Here is a 17,966-nt window from a genome sequence, read left to right on the forward strand (position 1 = left end):
GTGCTCTCCGTGCAGGGGACTCCTCTGTGAGCTCAGACTTTGGGAAGTCCGGTCCCTTGTAACACGCCCAGCTGACACAGGTCAGAATCCCCAATCCCCTCAGCACTTTGAAAGCCTTGGCCAAGTGCGTTGAGAATGCTTGGTGGCCATTTTCCAAGATGGCAGATGCTAGGGTCATTGGAGCCCGAGTGTGGGCAGAGAAGCTCCTGGGCTCATTGGAGTCACTGAGGGAGAGGGACAATAACGTGGCTGCCAATGGTCTTAATGCGGGGCAAGGGGGCATTCATGAAATGTGACCTGGCTCTGATTGCCCCCATCCTGACCCTCCCCTATTACCCTCTGGGCTGCACCACCCACCCTCGCTGTGCCCCTCACCCCTCCTGCTAGGAACCTCCCTCCACACACTCGTCTCTTGTGTCCCCTCACAACAGCCAGCCCCTACAGTGGTATCACTAATGCCCCCCCCTGCCAGGCCCCTCTGCCCTGCCAAGTCCCTGGGGGCTGGTTCCCTGGGCCTCAGGCTGGGAGGGTTCTGTCCTGTTAGTGACCTTGCCCCCCCGCTCCCCCGCCTGGTTCTGGCGGCCTGCCCGGGCCCAGCTGGAAGGATGCCTGCGTGTTTCCAAGTGTTGTTCCCAAGCCCTGCAATTGAGGTGCTGGCTCAGTATGCATCCCCTTCCTGCAGCAACCAGGGTCCAGCCGAGGCCCAGGGACCATTCATTTCCTGAGATATTGATGTTCTCATTGATTGTGACATGTGGCACTGGCACCGATGGCTAGTTGTGGCTCAGAGAGCAAAATGAAGCAGGCAAAGATCAGGTTTAAATACAGGCTCAGCACTCCTGCAATTGGGCTAATGGTCCATGGAGCAAGCCGAGCCCCAGCTCCAACCTGGCAGCCGCTACATATGGAGTGGGAGGACAAGGCCACGAGGCTCGGAGACATGGCAGGGTGGGGGGATAGGGGTGAGAGGTTGCCATGAGATGGAGACCCAATGGGGATGTGAGGGCCAGGGTACAGCCAGGAGATGCCATAGGGCCTGGGGCTGTGAGACACTGGGGCCTGGGGAGAGTGCAGCACGAAGACGCTGGGGGGCTGGGGCATGTGTGCTCAGATGCTGGGGGGTCAGAGCAGGCTTTGAGACACACAGATGCATGGGCTGAGGAGGGAAGCGTGAGAAGTCAGGTCGGGGCAGCCAAGTCCGAGCCCCGTCACACAGAGTCATGCTAAGGCGGAGCAGGCGCATGCTGGTGCACCCAGAGGCACGTATCGGAGCCTGCCCAGGGCAGGAGCACACATATCTCCTCAGGGATCTGTGGAGACTTAGGGAATTAATGATGGTAAATACCGCTCCAGTATTCCTGTATGTGGCTCCCTTTAGTGTTTGAGCCACTCCCCCCTCCCCCGGGAATTATGTAATTATGCAGATTAAGTTTTTCTCCCCGCTTTGCATAACAAACGCTTGGTTGATGCTGCAGGACACTAAGGAGACACTACCGGGCACTTGTTCCCCTTCCAAGAGCCAGCAAGGGACTGACGGCAGCGCCCACTCCCCCAACCCATCCTGCGCCCCCAAATCGTGTCATCATCCCCCTTCACGCCACTCCAAAAATCATTAACCACATGCTTACTGAGATAACAGAGCATGAGATAAAAGAGCATGAGCATAAGAGCACGCTCTTATCCATTAGCATAGAACAGGCAAGGTGGGCTAGTGGATACAGCAGCAGGGCTGGGAGTTGGCACTCCTGGGCTCTATTCCCCAGCTCTGGGAGAGGAGTGGGATCTAGTGGTTGGATCAGGGGCTGGGAGTCAGGACTCCTGGGTTCTTTCCTTGGTTCTGGGAGGGAAGTGGAGTCTAATGGTTAGAACAGGGGGGTTTGGAGTCAGGATTGCAGGGGTCAGTCTCTTGCAGACTCACTCTGAAGTCCAAGGATTAGAAAAACAAACCCCCTGGGAACTGTATGAATCTTCTTGTCTAACCAAGAGCACACAATGAGTCAGTGGCAGGGCCAAGAACAGAACCCAGGAGTCCTGGCACCATGGACCCTAGTTATCATTGTCCTGCAGTCCCTTAACATCAGCAAGGCTGCCACCTAAGAGCCACAAGGCAGGTATACAGCTCCCCTGGGCAACACCCCTGGTGGAGAGAGCACCTATGCCCAGCAAAGAGCTGGCTCCACCCTTCCCATGCAACCAGCATCAGGGGTGCTTCAGGACAGAGGGCGGATGGCTTATGGATCAACAGCCAAACCGATAAAGCACAAGATGGGGTACTAGCTGCTGACTGCCACAGACCATCAGATCACACTAAGGAACGAGAAGACTGGCTCCTTAAGCACCTATCTGATTTGTTATCTTGGGCCCCTTCTATCTGAGTGGCACATGCTGCAGATCTCATGCTGCCCAGTATTAAAACATCCTCAGAACTGCTAAACATTATAGATGACAATCTCCTAACTCACAAAGTGTTGCAGTCAACAATGGGGGAATTCTATGTTAGACCACATCTTAACAGCTAAAGAGGAACTGACCACAGAACTAAAAATAAGTGGTAGCTTAGGTACAAGTGATTGTGACTTGATCACATCGGTTATGTGCGAACAGGATAAAGTCCAGATCAGTGATACACATACTTGGTGCTTGAAAAGAGCCAGTTTCACAAAGCTGAAACACAATTATGAGCCAAATCAGCTGGGAGGAAGAATTGAATCAGAAAAATGAGTTGGATAATTGGGAATTGTTTAAACGCATTTTACTAGATGCTCCAAAAGCCACAATCCTACAGTCGAGGAAGAAGGCCACACTGGTAATTAATCTTGGAACAGCTTCTGGTGGATTCTCCATCATGGGCAATTTTCAAATCAATGGGCTGTGGACCTGGTCTGGTTCATGCCAAGGCACCTCTCTGTGGCCCGTGTCACACAGGAGGGCAGAGTAGAGATGATCCCAATGGTCCCTGCGGGCCTTGGAGTCACTGAGTGGCAGGCAGCCCCTTTCAGCCTGAGGCTCGCATTTGACCCTGCTTTAACAGATGGGGCTACTGAGGCACAGACTGTTGAGGGGACTCACCCATGACAGCGGATGGCAGAGACTGGCATAGGGCCCCTCTCTCCCTTTCCCTCTGCCTGGGTTTGGTCCCTCAGTCACACTCCATTCTCTGGCAGCTGTCAAGCATATCAGCTGCTAAGTCAGGCCACCAGACAGATTTGCCACAACCACCTGTGAATCCTGGCAGCTAATAAGAACATAAGAACATAAGAACGGCCGTACCGGGTCAGATCAAAGGTCCATCTAGCCCAGTATCTGTCTACCGACAGTGTCCAATGCCAGGTGCCCCAGAGAGAGTGAACCTAACAGGCAATGATCAAGTGATCTCTCTCCTGCCATCCATCTCCATCCTCTGACGAACAGAGGCTAGGGACACCATTCCTTACCCATCCTGGCTAATAGCCATTTATGGACTTAGCCACCATGAATGTATCCAGTTCCCTTTTAAACATTGTTATAGTCCTAGCCTTCACAACCTCCTCAGGTAAGGAGTTCCACAAGTTGACTGTGCGCTGTGTGAAGAAGAACTTCCTTTTATTTGTTTTAAACCTGCTGCCTGTTAATTTCATTTGGTGACCCCTAGTTCTGGTATTATGGGAATAAGTAAATAACTTTTCCTTATCCACTTTCTCAACATCACTCATGATTTTATATACCTCTATCATATCCCCCCTTAGTCTCCTCTTTTCCAAGCTAAAGAGTCCTAGCCTCTTTAATCTTTCCTCGTATGGGACTCTCTCCAAACCCCTAATCATTTAGTTGCCCTTTTCTGAACCTTTTCTAGTGCTAGAATATCTTTTTTGAGGTGAGGAGACCACATCTGTACACAGTATTCGAGATGTGGGCGTACCATGGATTTATATAAGGGCAATAATATATTCTCAGTCTTATTCTCTATCCCCTTTTTAATGATTCCTAACATCCTGTTTGCTTTTTTGACCGCCTCTGCACACTGCGTGGACATCTTCAGAGAACTATCCACAATGACTCCAAGATCTTTTTCCTGACTCGTTGTAGCTAAATTAGCCCTCATCATATTGTATGTATAGTTGGGGTTATTTTTTCCAATGTGCATTACTTTACATTTATCCACATTAAATTTCATTTGCCATTTTGTTGCCCAATCACTTAGTTTTGTGAGATCTTTTTGAAGTTCTTCACAATCTGCTTTGGTCTTAACTATCTTGAGCAGTTTAGTATCATCTGGAAACTTTGCCACCTCACTGTTTACCCCTTTCTCCAGATCATTTATGAATACATTGAATAGGATTGGTCCTAGGACTGACCCTTGGGGAACACCACTAGTTACCCCTCTCCATTCTGAGAATTTACCATTAATTCCTACCCTTTGTTCCCTGTCTTTTAACCAGTTCTTAATCCATGAAAGGACCTTCCCTTTTATCCCATGACAACTTAATTTACGTAAGAGCCTTTGGTGAGGGACCTTGTCAAAGGCTTTCTGGAAATCTAAGTACACTATGTCCACTGGATCCCCCTTGTCCACGTTTGTTGACCCCTTCAAAGCACTCTAATAGATTAGTAAGACACGATTTCCCTTTACAGAAACCATGTTGACTATTGCTCAAGAGTTTATGTTTTTCTATGTGTCTGACAATTTTATTTTTAACTATTGTTTCGACTAATTTGCCCGGTACCGACATTAGACTTACCGGTCTGTAATTGCCAGGATCACCTCTAGAGCCCTTTTTAAATATTGGCGTTACATTAGCTAACTTCCAGTCACTGGGTACCGAAGCCGATTTAAAGGACAGGCTACAAACCTTAGTTACTAGTTCTGCAACTTCACATCTGAGTTCTTTCAGAACTCTTGGGTGAATGCCATCTGGTCACGGTGACTTGTTAATGTTGAGTTTATCAATTAATTCCAAAACCTCCTCTAGTGACACTTCAATCTGTGACAGTTCCTCAGATTTGTCACCTACAAAAGCCAGCTCAGGTTTGGGAATCTCCCTAACATCCTCAGCTGTGAAGACTGAAGCAAAGAATCCATTTAGTTTCTCCGCAATGACTTTATCGTCTTTAAGCGCTCCTTTTGTATTTCGATCGTCAAGGGGCCCCACTGGTTGTTTAGCAGGCTTCCTGCTTCTGATGTACTTAAAAAACATTTTGTTATTACCTTTGGAGTTTTTGGCTAGCCGTTCTTCAAACTCCTCTTTGGCTTTTCTTATTACACTCTTGCACTTAAGTTGGCAGTGTTTGTGCTCCTTTCTATTTGCCTCACTAGGATTTGACTTCCACTTTTTAAAGGAAGTCTTTTTATCTCTCATTGCTTCTTTGGCCAACAGGGGAAGCCACGGGCCCCAGGGTTCCCTGAGGATGGAAGCTGCAAGAGGGAAGCTACTTGCTCTGGTGGTGTTTCCAATCCAGCATCACAGAGAATAGCCACAGCCTGGATCCAGACTGGAGTGCTCAGCAGCAGGGCGGCAGAGGGAAAATGGGGGGCTAACTGAAAGGGGGTGCGGGGGAGCAGAGAGGGCACAGGCCAGTCAATGGTTCAGGGCAGTGGGAATGAGGAATTAATTATTATTTATATTCCAGCAATGTCTCGGACCCAACCAGGATAGGGCCCTGCACAGACATGGCACCAAGAGCAGAGGCCCACAGAGCAGAACCTCATCTCTGACCCATGTGCTCAAAAGTGACAGAACCTTGTGTCCCCCAAGGTCACTGGGTAAGGACCATTTGCTACAAGGGGGTGGGCTGGGAGTTGAGTGACAGGACAGACATTCCTCCAGATTGCTCCAGGATGGTGCTTGGTGATGGCCTGTCAGTGAGAGTCAAACCTCCCTTTCCTGGGTAGGGCTGTTGCCTGTAGTGCTGCATCCCAGACATGGCCTGGCTTATGCTGCCACCATGCTACCGTAGCAGGTGAGAGTTCAAACCTGGACACAGCCACACTGGGATGCCAGCAAAGCTGTGGGGGATGCTGGCTCCTGCCCTGCCAGAGACAGATGTACCCCTCTGCCACATTGGGGCACCAGCACAGCTGTGGCAGGGTTCTTGGCCCATCACCAGCCTGCTCTGCCCCTTGCTGTACCTGTAAGATCAATCATCCCCATGTACCAGTGCTCAGCTCATCCACATGGCTCTACTGAAATCCCCATGAGCCGTCCTGGCCGCTGGGTCCAGGAGGCAGCACACAGCTCTTTGGAAAGGCTACGGCCCCAGCCCTGTGGAGCAGATGACTATGGCCAGAAGTTCCTGGGAACCACATGGGATAAGATGCTGCAGCCCAGTCACTGGGGCTGGGGCAGAGTTTGTATCCAGGGGGCAGGGCCCCATCTCCAGGTAGGCAGCACACTCCAGCCAGGGGGCACTGGGAAGTTAGAGCTGAGTACTTGTCCTCAGGATTGGGCTCCTGGGCTGGAGCAGTCCCCAAGGGGCAGGGTGAGGCAGCCAAGCGAGGGCTGCGGGAGGGAAGCTAGCTGTGAGGTTTCATATACGCATAGATTCCAAGGCCAGAAGGGACCACTGTGATCATCTGGTCTGACCTCCTGTACAACATCAGCCCCCAAAACAATTCCTAGAGCTGAGCTGTTAGAAAAACTTCTCATTTTGGTTTTAAAACAGTGAGGGGAAGTTGTTCCAATGGCTAATCACCCTCACTGTTAAAAATGTACAGTCTGAATGTATAGCTTCAACTTCCAGCCACTGGATCATGTCATAAGTTTCTCTGCTAGACTGAAGAGCCTTTTATTAAATATTTGTTCCCATGTAGGTACCTACAGACTGTGGCCAAGCCACCCCTTAACCTTCTCTTTGTTAAGCTAAATAGATTGAGCTCCTTGCATCTGTCACGAAAAGGCAGGTTTTCTAATCCTTCAATCATTCTCACGGCTCTTCTCCAAACCCTCCAATTTATCAACATCCTTCATGAATTGTGGGCACAGAACTGGCCACAGGATTCCAGCAATGGTGGCACCAGTGCCAAAGACAGAGGTAAAATAACCTCTCCGCTCCTGCTCAAGATTCCCATGTTTATACAGGCCAGGATCGCATTAGCCCCTTTGGCCACAGCATCATACTGGGAGCTCATGTTCACCTGAATATCCACCCCATTCCCAAATGTTTTTCAGAGTCACTGCTTCCCAGGATGGAGTACCCCATCCTGTAAATACGGCCTAGAGTTTTTGTTCCCAGACATACACATTTACATTTAGCTGTATAGAAAACAGATTGTTTGCTTGCACCCAGCTTACCAGCTGATCCAGATCACTCTGATTTAGTGACCTATCCTCTCCTTTATTTTCCACTCCCCCAATCTTTGTGTCATCTGCACTGTCCTGAGCACCATCAACTCCCAATGGAGCCCCAGGGGCTGAGAGAGGCTTGTAATGTGAGCACAGCTTTTCCTCCCATTGCAAACCTCCCACCGTCAGTGGTTTCATCCTGAGTCAGAATGTTCCCATGGGCTGCTGGGTTCCCTTGGGGCTGTTTCAGGTCTGGGCTATAGGAGAGGGTTCGGGCTGTGATGGGTCCATCCTACGTTGCTGGTGTCATGAGCAACAACAACCCTCCAGAGAGAGGAAATGGCACTGAGACAAAACCAGCTTGGATTCCTAGTTACCTTTCCCAGTTTAAAACCTCTCTGTCCTGAAGCAGACAGCCTGATATTATTATTATTTGCAATACAGCAACACCGAGAGGCTGCAGTTGAATTCAGGGCCCTGATGTGCATAGGGCTGCACAGACACAGCTCAAGACCGTCTCTCCCCCAGACAGTTCACAGTCTAAGTAAGCAAGACATCCAGTCAGTGGGGAAAGGAAGGATGATTAGGGCCATTTTACAGGCAGGGAGCTGAGGCCCAAAGAGATGTGCTTGTTTCCTGATCACACAAGAAGCTGTTGGTAGAGCAAGGGATTGAACCCTGACCCCTTGCACTGCAACACCTTAACCACTAAGCCACCCTTCCTCTCTCAAAGAGCATCCTGCAGGGGCCACGTTGGCTGATGGCTCAGGTTCTACCCATTACACCAATGTGACTGCCCTGACTTCAGTAGTGCTACTCCAGATTTACCCCAGCATAAATGAGAGGAGTCTCCCCAGCATGTTCAATGGAGTTTGTAACCCATGGTTGGCCCTAGCCGGGGCTGTGCCCCATGGGCAGGTGAGAGACTCCAGCCCCACACCCACTCCCAGCAGCTCAGGCCCATGCCTTGCTTCAAAGCCCAGGGGATCCAACTCTGATCTTGGGGGTCTTCAGAGCTCTATGACTCTCAGAGCATTCTGGGAGTTGGGCGGCTGGAAGGGAGGTGGACATAGGGCCACAGGCTGAGAGAGAAGTGCAGCCCAGAGTCTTTGGTGCACGCCTCCTGCTGTGCTGAAGGCCAAGGCTGCAAGCGTCACTTCATGTGTGCCTCCGCCTAGGAGCCAGACTGGCTGCTTCCGGGGCTCAGCGTGGTCCACGGTGCCAGGACAGGCGAGAAGACCTGCCTCTGCACCCTGGCTGCGCCACTGACTGGGAGCCACCGGCGGTAAGCCCGTGCCCCAACTCCGTGCCCCAATCCCCTGTCCCAGCCCTGAGCCCCACCCAAACCTGGAATCCCCTCCTGCACCCCAATCCCCTCATCCCTGCCCCCACCCCAGAGCCTGCATCCCCAGCCCACCGCCCCGACCCCCCCCACCCCAACCTCCTGCCCTAGCCCAGAGCCCCCTCCCACGCTCCGAACCCCTCATCCCCAGCTCCGTTGGGTCGCGGACATCAACAGTTTTCTTCAACTGGGTCACCAGAAAAAAAGTTTGAAAACCGCTGCTCTAGACAGTCAAGTTTCGTGGACAGTCAAGTTTTCCCACAGTGCCCCATGAACAAAGGGCTAGAGTGGGATTGGGGAGGGCTAGGAAGTCTGGGATATGGGTGCCTGGGCTCAGACACACATAACATAACATAGTGTAGACACTGAAGCCCCAGGTTGGGACCAAGGGTCCAATAATTCCTAACCTGGAGTTACAAATGAGTGTAAACACTCAAGCCCTAGGTTAACAAACCCAGTGTCTGCTAACTCGAGTTCCACGAACCCTGGGCTTACATTGCAGTGTTAGGTATACCCTGGGTCTGATTCTCCGTTCATCGACACAGGTGCCAGTCAGTAACTCAATGCAGTTACACTGGGGTAAAATTACGGGGGTCTTATTCCAACCCCACTTGAACCAGTGGCCGCTCAGTGTAACTATGGGGAACTTACTGCCAATTTGCCTGGGTGGGAGTGTGTGTAAGAGAGAGGTAAAGTCAAACCAGGCTATGTTCAGCTCAGCCCCAACTCTTTGGGGAGGGGGGAAGTTGGGGGGTGCTCCAGGGCTTCATCCACTTCCTACAGGTTCAGGAAGGAATATTTTTCCCCAATGCACAGATGCATTCTGGGTTTTTTTCCCCACCTTCTTCTGAAGCATCTGGGATTGGTCACTGCTGGAGACAGGACACTGGACAGGGTAGAACCGTGGTCTGAGGTGGCAAAGAGAATCCTTTGTCTTAGGTGCTTAATTGCTCACATGCTCAGCTCAGGGTCCAACTGATCGTCAGGTTTTGGGTCGGAAAGGACTTTTCCCCCAGGTCAGATTGGCAGGGACCTTGGGTTTTCTTCAACTTCTCTGCAGCATATAGAGCAGGGATCACCTGTTGGGACCCTCACTGCTTCGTCCATTTAATCAATTCCCTCCATTGCAGGGCCTGGGCCACCGATGGCACCTCAGTCTCTCCTGTTCTCTGCCTCTGGCTCACAACAGTTTAGTCTCCGCGGACTGAAATGCTTTAGTCTAACCCGTCACTGGGCTCAGTACAAGCGTATGTGGATGCTGGTGGTGGCCTACATGAGGTCAGTCTAGATGATCTAATGGTCCTTTTTGGTCTTATACTCTATGAAATCTATGGAATCTTTCTCTAGTTTTGTATTTTCACAGAGCATTTCAGTTCCCTTGTTCAGTCACTTCTGTCCCCGGCACGTTTTCTCTCTCACTGAGTTCAGAGAAGATGCTGCATCCTGGAGTCAAGAATTCCTCTGCCCAGTACTCCCCTCCCATCTCACGCACCCTCAGCCTGAGAAGGGAAAGGTCACAGCAGCTCCCACTCCTGGTGTATCCTGCACTCTCTCTCCCCCTCCCGAGCTTCATGGCTGCAGACAGCACAAACGCTGGGATTAGCATTGACATGACATTACACTGCTGCTCTGCAGATCGATGGCCCAGCACAGTGGCGCTAATGGGGCCGTTTCAGAACACGGCAGGGAAACAGAAATCTCTTGCTCGAGACACTCTCAACAAAGGTTAGAAGAAAAACAGCGCACAGACGACAATGGCATCTAGAGAAATCCATTGCAGGGGGCCTGATCCTCCCCAGCTTTGCACTGCTTTGGGACCTGATTCTCTGTAACATGCCCTGCACTGGAAGCGTTAGAGGGCACTGGAGAAGGTGCAAATGGCCCCTGAGAATCCCCCCTCTCTGGTGTGTAGCTCGTTCAAGGGCTCTGTGCCAGCCCTGCTCCTAGCCACCCCGCCTTGAGTCCCCCAGTGCCTGTGGCATGGCTGTTCTCTGTTTCCCCCATCCCATGGGAGGGAGGGCACAGCAGCACAGGGAACCTAGTATAAGAGAGTAACCTTGAGGCTGCTCTAACTTACATGAGGATCAGGACAGGCCCTCAGCTGCCCCAGAATATAGGGAGCACAAAGCCACCTCCACTCCTCATTTCTAGTCACATCCCCCACAACACACAGGAACACAGCAAGGTCCTGTTTAGATTGTGAGCTCTCTGGGGCAGGGAGCATATCCTGCTCTATGTCTGTGCAGCACCCAGCACAAGTGCCTAATCCTGGCTCTGAAACCAACTTCTCTTTTGGCCTTGGGCAACTCCCTTCCCTGATTGTGCCTCAGTTTCCCCACTGCAAATGGCCCTAATGCCAACCTTGTTCTCAGGAGCACTGCTAAAACTCTTTGCAGCTGGTGAGTCCCTGTTGTGTTTCTGTGCCCTCCTCGTCTGGCTCAGGCACGGCCCAGTCCAACTGCGGGTGTAGGGTGACCAGATGTCCCAATATTAGGGGCTTTGCCTTATATAGGCAACTATACCCTTCCTGCCCCTGGGAGGAGGGATAGCTCAGTGGTTTGAGCATTGGCCTGCTAAACCTGAAATTGTGAGTTCAGCCCTTGAGGGGATCATTTAGGGAACGGGGGTAAGATCTGTCTGGGGATTGGTCCTGCTTTGAGCAGGGGGTTGGACTAGATACCTCCTAAGGACCCTGCCAACCTTGATAGTCTATGAAAATAAAAGGACACTTGCTATCTGGTCATCCTGTCCAGGTGTGTGTCATAGATGGGCAGCACTGTCCTGCATATGGCAGGGACTTTGCTGCTGGGTCTGATTCAGTGCCAGCTCTCGCACAGCAGGCTCCTTACCCCGACTGAAAGGAAGTGGAGAGCAGGGGAGTATGACAGGCTGGGCTGATTTTCATAGGTTCGTAGACGTTAAGGCCAGAGGGACTGATAGCTCAGCTAGTCCGGCCTCCTAGAGAGCCAGGCCAGAAAACATCACCCAGTTACCTCCATACTGAGCCCAGAAACTCTAGTTAGACCAAAATAATATCAGGCTCCCTTGGGCTGGGTTTGTTTGTTTGCAGAAACAAAGCACTTTGATTAATTCCAGGGACTCCCTTCCCCCAGACCGAGTGGGCTGGACACAGGGACGTGCGAGCCCCAAAGGCTGGCACAAGAGCCTCAATTCAGTGTCCAAACTGCCTTCTGGATGCCTGGGGAGAATGGCTATCGACCCCCTGCCAGTGCTGGGCCCAGAGAGGCTGCACAACCTGTCAGGCAAGAAAATGGAGAGGGCAGGCAGTGGCTAGGCCAGGCGGAAAGGCAGGGGGTGGGCCATGGATTGAAGTCTCCTGCTGGGCCCAGCTGGGATGGGACAGTCCTGTTCAGTGTTGGGCTCAAAGTTTCCATCACAAACCCAGCTCTGATGCTCCTCCCCTCAGCTAAGCCCCCTCCGAGGCATTGGCCTTACAGCCAGAAGCTCAGGCTACACCAGGCAGAACCCTCCTGCCTGCAGGGACATGGATGGACACGAGGTTCCCTGAACTGACCCCCTATCGTGAGGCCCAGCCAGTGATAAGGCCTAACTCTAGCCTAGCAAAGCCGTCCTTGCTCGTACTGCAGCGCTGGGTAGCTGTGCCTGCTCTGATGGGCTGGGCACCAGGGCTGTGACTGCCGGAGCCCCAAGAGATCTCTGCAAGAGCCAGTCCCCAGCCTCCGCCGAACTTGCACCTGCTGGACCTCGCAGGGCAGGACTCTCGGCTGTTCATGAACTCGGCCCCAGCAGAGTGGGGGGAGGGCATCCTCAGACCTAGCTGGATTGTAACTATAGTGCCCAGGACACCCTGACGCCAGGTGCTGCACACAGGGCCGGCTCTAGGCACCAGCGCTCCAAGCATGTGCTTGGGGCGGCACTTTCCAAGGGGCGTCACTCCGGCTCCTTTTTGTTTTTTTTGCTTGGGGCGCAAAAAGCTGGGAGCCGGCCCTGAGCAGAGGTGAGCTGCAGAGGTGGGTGGTGCGGGGAGGGCCACAGGAAGTAATCCGGGAGAGGGGAGGAACCGCTCCCCCCCAGCTCACCTTCTCTCCACTGCCGCCTGCTCCCCCGAGCGCGCCACCACTCTGCTTCTCCCCCGTCCCTCCCAGGCTTGCCGCACGAATCAGCTGTTTTGCGGCAAGCCTGGGAGGGAGGGGGGAGAAGCAGAGCAGCGGTGGCGCACTCAGGGGAGCAGGTGGAGTGGAGGTGAGCTGCGGCAGTGGGGGGCACGGGGAGGGCTGCAGGAAGTAACCCCCAGCTCACCTCCGCTCTGTTGCCACCTGCTCCCCCAAGCGCGCCACCACTCTGCTTCTCCCCCGTCCCTCCCAGGCTTGCCCGGGAGGGAGGGATGGAGGGGTAAGAGGAGAAATACAGCATGCCCGGGGGAGGAGGTGGGGCCGGGGATTTGGGGAAGGGGTTGGAATGGGGCGGGGCCAGGGGGCACAGAAAAATATTTTTGCTTGGGGCGGCAAAAAACTTGGAGCCAGCCCTGGCTGCACAAACACAGGCCAGAGATGGCTGCTGCCCCAAGAGAGCAATATACGACAAGACACACCAAGTGCAGATAGGCAGACGGGAGAATACAAGGGAACAAAGACAATACCAGGCTTGAGAGCAGGGGCCCACTCAGACCAAGTGGGCTGGGTTTCTCTGGGGGGGAAGGAATGTTGGCCCTACCCTGCCCTCTGTACCCTCCATCAGCCACCCCTCAAAGTACTCCCTGCCTGTCAATCTAGGCCCAGGGGAGCACAGAACTGGGAGACAGTGGGGGCAGGAGGTTTGGGGTGCAGCAAGGGAGTATGGGCGGGGAGAGGTGGATGAGGCAGCAGAGTGGGGTCGCTGCCCCCTAGTCTGAGCTAGCAGAACCATACCGTGCTGGCTGTGGCAGCCCCACAGCTCCTTCCAAACGGGAAACACTCATATCCCTTTTTCTCTCCACTGGGGGAAACGTCCCCCAAATCCCACCCAGGTTCAGAGCCTCCTTTCAGCAGGACTGGAGCTGATGACATTGACCCAGGATCTCAGCATGTGCTCAACACCCCAGCTGCAGCTGGCGAGAGCATGTGAGGAGGCGTCCTCAGTGCAGCCCAGGCCTTGAAACTAACTCTCCTGGGAACAAAGGGCCGGATCCTCATAGGCAGAACCCTGCGCCCCCTGACCGTGATACGGGATTCTGTCCATACAGACAGGCCACAGGATCTGGCCCTTCCTGAGTAAATGAGCTTGTTAAGCTAGAGGTCAGTACAGCAAAACTTCCCACCCCAAACCTCTGCCCTGCTGCTGCCTGGACTCAGGGCGTGCCGTGCACATTTGCTCTGTTTGGGGGCGAGGGCAAAACTCTAACCCTAAAATAGATACTGTTTATTTTGCTCTTTGCCTAAGTTGTTAGCTCTGTTTCTTTTGCCCTGGTGCCTTTGTCAGTGAACGATTCTGTGATATCTTCCGTGAGTCTTGTTCTCTCCCAAGGATTCCAATGCACTTTACGTGGGAGTCTGGATTCCCGGCTTCTACTCTGGATTTTTTGCCACCAGCCAGCTTGGTGACCTCAGGAAGGCCACGCTGCCTTTCTGCACCTTCCCTGCACAATAGTGAGTACCCCTCCAACCTCCCTCTGCCAAGGCCTAGGCAGCCTCAGACATAAGGAGCAACAGAAATGCAAAACAATACCCCTGCCACTGAAATGCAGCCACCTCTGCAATGGAATGCAGCAGCTGTTTAATAGCACACAGCAATGCTACCCAATGGGGTGGGTGGATGGAAAAGTATGAGCAGGGAAAGAATTATGGCCAAGCCCCTGATGTTACCAAGTGCCAGGGAACAGATGACGTCTCTGCTGAGAAAAGAGGAGCTTGGCTTGTGGGCTGTTCACCTCCAGACTCTGACTGTCGTTCCCCTGTCTAGTGCTCCTTACACTGGAACATCAAAGCAAGATTTAAAGCCTAGTCAGCATGGTGCGCCGTCCCTCTAAATAACCCTTGGTAGCCCATGCAGTCAAGGCATCGGTGCCTTGTGGAGCCCGCAGGTGGGATTCAATTCCAGAACCAGCCCCCAAGTGCCCAGAAACACAGCGCTTGTGTTACTGGCAGACCACAGCTAAGCTGGGCAAAGGCTTCTTACCTTAGGATAGGCCCCTTCAGATGGGCTCTCTGCACTGTCACGAACCGTGCCATGGTGGACAAGTGCCAGCTAGTTGAGTGCCAGGGCAAAGCGCTGGGGTTCTCCCTCTTGCAAATGGTGTAAATCCCAGGGGAAGCCGGCTCCCCTCACCTCAGCACCATAGGTCGCTCACCACTGGCCGGGGCCGCGGGGAAGCTGTTTTCTTCAGAGGAACTAACTTTGGCAGCTGCAGCGGTGGCGTGGGAGTGTTGTGGCCAGGAGGGCGGGGGTTGTGGGGGCTCAGAGGGGAGTGATGAAGAAAATAACCCCACAGGAACTGTCAGGCGGCTGTGGGGGAAGGTTTGCTGTAAAACAAGCAAACAGCCTGTAACCTCTACCCAGTTCTGCCTGTGTGAGTTTACTCCATCCCCGCCCTTGGCTCTAGCCTTGTAAAGAACAATTTCCCAGCTATTCTTGGGAGGACCCATCTTCACACGCGAAGGGGACTGAGCAGCAGCACAGGCTGCTTGGGGGACAGCCCGTTGCTGTCCAGAAATCCAGAACCGCCCTCTGCCATGCAATGGAACGGGCCCTGCAATAGATGCACCCCAGAAAGGAGCAGGGGGTGCCGTGTCCAGCCAGGAGTGCAGTGTCCAACATCCCCAGGGTTCGGCTCACGGAGCTGCAGCGATGCTCTCAAGAGACACCCCGGAGCTGAAGCCTCTCTCCAAAGTCCTCAGTTAGTGCGGTTCCAGTCTGAGTTTGCAGGCTGCCTCCTCTGCTGTCCCTTTGGGAAGGCTGTGTACTGCCAGGGGGCGGGGCTAGGAGCGGCCTCGCTATTTTAGGCAAGTTGTGTGTGTGCATTTAAAACAAAATAAAGCAAAGCTCTCTCTTGCTCAGCAGTGTCAGGGCTAAGGTCAGAAGCAAGGCTCCGGGGATAGATTGGATGCTTTTTGCTCCTGTTGGCTGGGTGTTGTCAGCCCAGTCACTGGGGGTGGGAAGCTGAGCTCTTGCCCCTCTGGTGTGTCACTTGAGTTGGTTACTAGGACAATTTTCAAAAACACCCAGCGACGTAGGCTCCTAAAGTCCATTGTCAAAAGTGATGTGGACATTTGGGCTCCTGAGTTCCAGGGACTCTCAATGTGATTTTGGCCCTAGAGTGCCTGAGTCACTTTGGAAAATGGGACTGAGGTTCCTAAATCACCTAGATGAAAATGTAAGCTGAGATTCCAGCAGTCTCTGCCCCTCCACCCTATACAAAGTCACTGATGGCCATGGGTCTGCCCAGTTGGCACTCACAACAGCATTTGCAGGGGAGCCATATGGGTGTGAAGCCATTTAAACTTCTGTTACTCCCTGAATTTCTAGGCTTTGAGTGTCAGGGGCTAGGACTTAGCCACATGAATGATGGGAATCTAAACCACAAGCCAGTCTGGTGATCTCTAAGGAAACTCCGCGGACCATTTGCTTCTGCTGTTGGTGGTGCACAGCCACTTTCTGCACTGCCTCTTCACTGCAAGGGGCCAAAACTTGGCTAAAGTAGACGGCCGCAGGTCATAGATTCACAGATCAGCAGGGACTATTGTGATCATCTAGTCTGACCTCCTGTGTAACTCAGGCCACAGAACGTCCCCCAAGAGAATTCCTAGAGCAGATCTATTTGAAAAACATCCAGTCTTGATTTAAAAATTATTGATGATGGAGAATCCACCACGACCCTTGGGAAGTTGTTCCAATGGTTAATTACTCTCACTAAATAACTTACACCTGATTTCCAGTCTGAATTTGTCTAGCTTCAACTTCCAGCCATTGGATCATGCAGGGGCGGCTCTAGGAATTGCACCGCCCCAAGCAGGGCTGCACGCCGCCGGGGGGGGAGGGGGCGCTCTGGCAGTCGCCGGTCCCGCGGCTCCGGTGGACCTCCTGCAGACGTGCCTGCGGAGGGTTCGCTGGTCCCGCGTCTCCGGTGGACCTCCCGCAGGCATGCCTGCGGATGCTCCACCGAAGCCCCGGGACCAGCGGACCCTCCGCAGGCACGTCTGCAGGAGGTCCACCGGAGCTGCGGGACCAGCGGACCCTCCGCAGGCACGTCTGCGGGAGGTCCACTGGAGCCGCGGCATGCCCCCCAAGCGCGCGCTTGGCGCGCTGGGGTGTGGAGCTGGCCCTGGGATCATGTTAGACTTTTCTCTGCTAGATTAAAAGTATTGTAAATTATATATTATAAAATATTTGTTCCCCGTGAAGGTGCTTATAGTCTGTGATCAAGTCACCCCTTAATCTTCTCTTTGTTAAGCTAAATAGTAGAGCTCCGTGACTCTATCACTATAAGGCACCTAATCTTTTAATCGTTCTCATGGCTCTTCTCTGAACCCTCTCCAATTTATCAGCATCCGTCTTGAATTGTGGACACCAGACTTGGATGTAAGATTCCAGCAGGGATCCCATGAGAGCCAAATACAGAGGTAAAATAACCTCTCTACTCCTACTCGAGATTCTCCTGGTTATGAATCCCAGGATCGCATTTGGAGCACATGTTCAGCTGATTATTCATCCTGACCCTCAAATCTTTCAGAGTCACTGCTTCCCCGTATAAAGTACCTAATCCTGTAACTGTGGCCTACATTCTGGGCTCCCAGATGTATACATTTACATTTAGCCATATTCATATGCATATTGTTTACTTGTGCCATCTACCAAGTGAGCCAGATCGCTGTGTAGCCATGACGTTCTTCATCATTATCTACCGATTCCCCAAATTTTGTATCATTTGCAAACTTCATCTGTGTTGATTTTATGTTTTCTTTCAGGTCATTGGTACAAATGACACTGCCTGTCCCTGCACCAGGGCAGTGGTGAATTGAGCCCCATAGACACTGTGGCACTCAGACCCCCTGCAGCCTTCCAAGCACCTACACCCCTCGCACCCCACACAGCCCTCGTACCTAACACAATGCTCATCCCCATGTAACACCTGTGTGCCATATGGTGCGTGTATCTAGCACTCGGACCCCCTACAGTCTCATACCACCTACAGCCCTCATACCCCATACTGCACCCCATACAGTGCTTGTATCTAGCACTTCTACGCAATATACTGCTCACACTCCACACAGCACTTAGCGTGTGCGGTTTGTCTACATCAGTGATTCTCAATCAGGGGTACACATACCCCAGGGGGTACACAGAGGTCTTCCAGGGGGTACATCAACTCATCTAGATATTTGTCCAGTTTTACAACAGGTGACATAAAA

General features: G+C 52.6%; 1 protein-coding gene across 5 annotated transcripts in view; it reads right to left on the bottom strand.

The window, feature by feature from the left end:
• Positions 1 to 17,966, bottom strand: part of PDE1B (phosphodiesterase 1B) — a 138,353-nt gene that overhangs the window by 43,628 nt on the left and 76,759 nt on the right. Inside the window, exon 1 of one of the 5 annotated variants that reach the window (XM_039514659.1) lies at positions 14,737 to 15,470. The exons of the other annotated variants lie outside the window; for them this stretch is intronic. Within the exon in view, the coding sequence (XP_039370593.1) occupies positions 14,737 to 14,789 (53 nt within the window). The 5' untranslated portion in view covers positions 14,790 to 15,470. Of the gene's footprint in view, positions 1 to 14,736; positions 15,471 to 17,966 lie in introns of those variants that run through there. 5 annotated transcript variants of the gene reach the window in all.

Source organism: Mauremys reevesii, linkage group 25 (assembly GCF_016161935.1).
Source record: "Mauremys reevesii isolate NIE-2019 linkage group 25, ASM1616193v1, whole genome shotgun sequence".
Lineage (NCBI taxonomy): Eukaryota > Metazoa > Chordata > Testudines > Geoemydidae > Mauremys > Mauremys reevesii.